At 35.8% G+C, this 5,653-nt stretch overlaps 1 protein-coding gene across 1 annotated transcript; it reads right to left on the bottom strand.

Moving 5' to 3' along the window:
• Positions 451-2,420, bottom strand: LOC109238430 (probable LRR receptor-like serine/threonine-protein kinase At1g74360). Its single transcript, XM_019404897.1, has 2 exons — positions 2,152-2,420; positions 451-1,748 (listed from the first exon to the last, which is right to left on the bottom strand). The coding sequence occupies exons 1-2, from the start codon at positions 2,216-2,218 to the stop codon at positions 451-453; spliced, it is 1,365 nt and encodes a 454-aa protein (XP_019260442.1). The 5' UTR covers positions 2,219-2,420.

Genomic DNA, 5,653 nt, shown 5'->3' with positions numbered 1-5,653 from the left:
GCTGCTTCTGTGGTATGTGCCCGAGGGGCTGATTCTATTGATATTGTGTCCGAGGGGCGGTTCCTTACGTGTTTATCTTTTATAGTTGCCTGTCATTCACTTGTTGAACTGTTAAAAGGCATTTTGAGGAGTTTAAATTGAACTAAAGTGACTTTACATATTTTCATTGTTTCACTGCTTTTATTGGCTTTTACTGCTTCTTTATAGCCTGTTGATGTGCCTTTACGCGATTTCTTGTTACTTTGTCTGCATTTATTATTATTACTCACTGAGTTGGAAGTACTCACTTTACTCCCTGCACCTTGTGTGCAAATTCAGGTATTTCTGAACTCGGTAGCGGGTATTGGTTGCTCAAAGGGAGAGCCATCGGAGTTTAGCAAGGTAGTTGCTCGATGTCCGCAGCACTGCTTCTCTCCCTCCTGATTTCATTAGCCTATATTTAGTGCATTTTTAGAATTTTCGTTGTATACTGTTCAATGAATTGTTTGCGAGCATTAACCACAATAATGACCTTAGCTTACCAAAACTTGGTGGTATTAAACCTGTTAACCTATTAGAGGAAAGATCAAGAGCCTGAAGTTTAAGAAGATCTCCATATTCTGAAGGTATATTGCCTCTAAATTGGTTGTAAGCAAGAATCAAAAACTCCAAACCTTTCATCCGCGAAATTTCAACTGGTAATGGACCAGTGAAGTGATTATCACTTAAGTCCAACCGCGAAAGGTTCACCAAGTTCGGAATACCTGATGACACTATACCTCCAATATAAGAGTTTCCATGCAACATGAGAAATCTCACCTGTGTCAATTGCCCGAAAATTTCTTGTATTTCTCCTCCAAAGTTGTTTTTACTTAGGTCCAGAAAAACCAATTTGCTTAGGCCTGATAATGTCTCTGGAATATCACTTGAAAAGCTATTGCTTCCTAAGGAAAGTTCTTTAAGACTCAGTATTGATCCAATCTCTCTAGGGATTGACCCTGAAAAGTTATTGCCCCACAAATTCAACTTTACTAATTCTTTACAACTAGAAATGGATGTTGGCAATTCTCCAAATAATAGATTTTCTGATAAATCTAAAACTAGCAAAGAGCAATTTTGGGTGAAAATCCAGGAAGGTAAAAACCCCCTGAATTGATTATGAGATGCTGAAAACATGTTCAGCTTATCAAACCTGAGTGACAAATTCCCTGTCAATTCATTGCAGCTCAGATCAAGATACTTCAGATTCCAGCACTGATCAAATACTCTTCCAATCTCACCAGTGAAATTGTTACTAGAAATATTTGCAACAACTAAGTTGTCACAACTTTCAGGGATTGTTAACCGACGAATCCTGTTCATCGTCAAATCAAGAACTTCCAGCTTGTTTAAACCAGTCCAGTTGAACTCACCATCAATAATATTGTGTGACAAGTTGAAGAATTTCAGATTTTGACACCGGCTTAAGTCTGCTGGAAAGGATCCTGAAAATGTGTTCTTGGACAGGTCAAGCGAGGTCAATTCTGTCATGGATGAGAAATTATCAAACAATTTCCCAGCCAGATTGTTGTCCGAGAGATCGATTCCAGTGACACGATTACTGGTAGTATTGCATGAAATACCAGGCCATTTGCAAGGTGACAAATCTGTAGGATTCCATTGAGTGTATTTAAAACCTCTGTCAATAGGATTTTGATCCTCAAGAAATGACTTCAGGTTCAGAAGTAATTGCTTGTCAGTCTCCAGTGAATATCCACAAACAAGCCTACCTGTAATTTTGCATAGTGAAAAAATCAAAAACATTAGTCATGCTGCAATAAATGTAAGTCTGCTCTCAAAAACTCAAAAACCATTTAAAAATTGACCTGCTAATTACATGTAAAAACATTATTCTTGCTGCAATAAATGCAAGTCTGCTCTCAACAACAAAAATAACATACTCAGTGTAATACCCCTGTTCTCAAAATCTCAAAAACCATTTAAATGTTGTTTGAAAATGGACTATTTTTACATGTAATAATAATTAATTACTCCATCTCTTTTGCACAGATAAATAAGAAAGTGATCAATTATGTACTAAGTCAGCCTCTAATACTAAGATTGATCAAAATCAAGCTATCAAACATGACATGAGGATAAAATTATTGAAGTGGTGAATTGAAATATACATACCTGTTATGAGAATGAAGAAATTAAGTAATGCAATGGGAAGAAGAATATGAGATTCCCCTTCTGACATGATAAGTGTCAAGTTCTCTTGTTTTCCTCTCTTTATTTCTTCTTTGTATTTTGCTGTGTGTCAAATGAGTTCTTGTTCTCTCTTGGTAGGAATATTAATATTATTAATGCAAAAAGAAGAAGGGGTTGGTTGGTTCCTTAGGAACAATTAATATCAAATGGGAGGAATAAACATAGGAAAATGTATGGTTGAATTTCAGAGAACATGCAGAATATGGACCAAAACAAATTGGAACACATGCACGTATACTATGCTATTTTTTAAATTAGTTATGGACTCCTAGTAGTTTAATTTTGACTAAATTGACTTGGTGATTATTAAAAATCAAAAAGTGTGTTTTATTATAACTCTTTTAGTTAGGATTAATGGTCTTTGATGGGGAGAGGACAAGCTTTGGAGGAATATAGCCGCCCAACTTGACCATAATTTATAGTGGCTGGTGGTCAGAGATGGTGTTTTTGGCCTTATTGTCTATTACTATTATTTTTTTGGTAAGAGGGGAAATCCGCTGTCGCTACAACCTCTATTACAGCTTCTATTCTTCGGGTGAGCACTATGTGCGCACTGGGTAAACCTCCCCCTGTGTAATAGCCTGCAAACACACAGGGGATGTAAACCGCATTAGGCAAGTCCTGTGCGACAGGCTCAACCCAGAAGGCATTGAGGGGTAATTCGATCTCATGTCATCCGTATGGATGACCACCCTCCAAACCAATTAGGCAACCCAAAAGGGTCTATTACTATTATTACTAGCTAGCTTTTATTTACTAGCTCTAGAACTCAACATTGACCAATTTTCACGTCCGGACAGTCTAGTGGTTAATATGTTACAACTAATCATACTTCAGTAGTTAATGAATTAAGTTCCAAACAGTGCACGAGTTCGACAATGGCCATGATTTATTGTCCATTTGAGTCTTTCTATATTCCTATAAATCTCGACCCTCGGTCTCTACACTCTTGCTCTCCAAGAGAAAACATTAATGCTATTAAAATTTTATTTAAGAAACAAAGGTTAAATAGGACATTAAACCTCATTAAAGATAAGATAGAGGAAACAAATCAAAAATCACGTCGGAGTAAACATAAATTCCTTTTACAAAAGTTTCAGGAATATAGTACTCTATAAATTTTGAACTATAAATTTTCTTCTCCTTTTTTGTTAACTTCCACATTTTTATCAAGTCAAGTTATATTCATCCGCTAGCTTTTCTACATATCTAAATGACAACTATATCAACAACAACAACAACAACGACCCAGTGTAGTTCCACTAGTGGAGTCTGGGGAGGGTAATGTGTACGCAGACCTTACCCCTACCCCGAGGGCAGAGAGACTGTTCCCAGGAAACCCTCGACTCAAGAAGACGACAAGAGAAAATGACAACTATATCAATTCTCCAATTAATTTGGTGCTCCATCATACATGTATATTATTCAGAGTCCTGACATTGTTCATTAGCCATCTCTGCGTAACTTAAACACAAGGCCAAATACACATGGTAAAACAAGAAGAAAATGATCTTGAGAATAGAGAAATCTTTGATAGGGAGCGATTTTCTTTTAATAGGTCATATACGACACAAAGTTGGATTATGAATCAGTGCATTTCAGATATCAGACGGTATACTGATATACAAAAAGAAAGAATAAGAACATGCCTCTTATTATTTTATAAATAATTTACTGAAGTTGGATTTATTGATGGGTGAATTGGAGATTTTTAGATTTTCTCATCAATTATTAGTTCAACAAATAGTTTGTTTAGCTTTCTCTACTCATATCATTTTCATAATTTCATTTTCTAATATATAATCTCGTTTAAGGAATTGCAAACTAGCGCAGACAGAGACGTCACCTTTTCACGTCATGGGGAATGAAGGACCTTTCGTCGCACGCGTTCAACATCACGTGTGAACGTGGAAATATCCATGCATTATTTTGTTTGCACGTAAAATAAAAGAGGTTTGTATTTATCTCTCTCCTTTTCATTTTTGTTGTCAATTTTAGACTAAACGACTTTGAATAACTATTTGTACTACCGGATTTACCGTAGAAAATTTATGTATATGCATTGATAATATAAAATATTTTTGCACAATCAATGTATATTTTAATTTAGTTACATTATTAAGTTATTTTTTAAAATTGCTTCTCCTTTTTAAGAGATAATTTTATCTATGGTCATTGAACTTGTGTTTGTTACCCAAAAGTCACTTTTCTTTTTTTTGTTACGTAAAAATCATTCAACTTTGTGTTCATTACACAAAAGTCACTTTTCTTTCTTTTGTTACACAAAAATCATTTTACTTTGCTCTAGTTATCACAAAAATCACATTTTTACTTGAAAAGTCTATTATGCCCTTGATATTATATAAACCTTCATATTTATGTAATACCTATATTATATACTATATAATATATTTTTACTTATGTATTTTATTTCTAAATAAAATAACTCAATATTATTATTTTTTTATATGATATATTCGTATATTTAAATTTTTCTAACTTTAATTTTGAAGATATATTAGTAGCGTTATAAAACAACTTTTTTTCAGCAATTCTTTTTTTTGAATATAATTAACCGATCAAAGTTGGTCGGTAATTTCCGACCAACTTTGGTCGGTATGCCCTTCCGACCATCTAAATACCGACCACACGTTAATGGTCGCGTTTTTTACGGTGATTGGCCATTACCGACGAACTTTGGCCGATTTTTCCCGAATTTCTATTAGTATAATTTCTCAAATAATTAACCAATTGCCGAGGTAAATCCCCAAGAAAATATCCCCAGCTAAATTCGCATGTAGAGTTACCTAGGNACCTTTTAACCTGTACCTTATTTTCAAAATTATTGATTTGGTAGCCAGTTAGACAAATAATACTGTAATAATATGACACTTACACCCCTAATAAATCGCGTGATCTGCAACCTCATTCATGAAAAAAGATCTCATCCTCTCCTCTCAGCAGCTTTATCAAAAAATCAGAAATTTCATGCTAATGTAGCATGAAATTGTTTCATGTTGAAGCTAAGACTTCATGCTAATATAGCATGAAGTTGTTTTAGATTATGAGGCTGAGGGCCTGAGATTTGTATGTCACGAGGTGGCTTGTTGATATGAGGCCGAAAGCCTATTGATGATGCCACGAGATGGCTTGATATTGCGCTTGGGCCGTAAGGGGCCCCTCCAAGAGTCTGTACACCCCCAGTGAGCGTGGGTACCCAGTGTGATGATTCTATTTATTATGTGAGGCCGAGGGCCGGATTGATTATGCCACGAGATGGCTTGTTATTGTGCTTGGGCCGTAAGGGGCCCCTCCCGGAGTCTGTACACCCCTAGTGAACGCGGGTACCCATTGTGATATGAGATATAGCCCGAGGGGCTGGTACTGTTCCATGTGTTTGCCGAGGGGCTGCTTCTGTTGGTAT

Source organism: Nicotiana attenuata, chromosome 1, assembly GCF_001879085.1.
Source record: "Nicotiana attenuata strain UT chromosome 1, NIATTr2, whole genome shotgun sequence".
Taxonomy (NCBI): Eukaryota; Viridiplantae; Streptophyta; class Magnoliopsida; order Solanales; family Solanaceae; genus Nicotiana; species Nicotiana attenuata.
The sequence above is the reverse complement of the archived record's forward strand: the minus strand, read 5'-3'. Positions and strand labels throughout refer to the sequence as shown.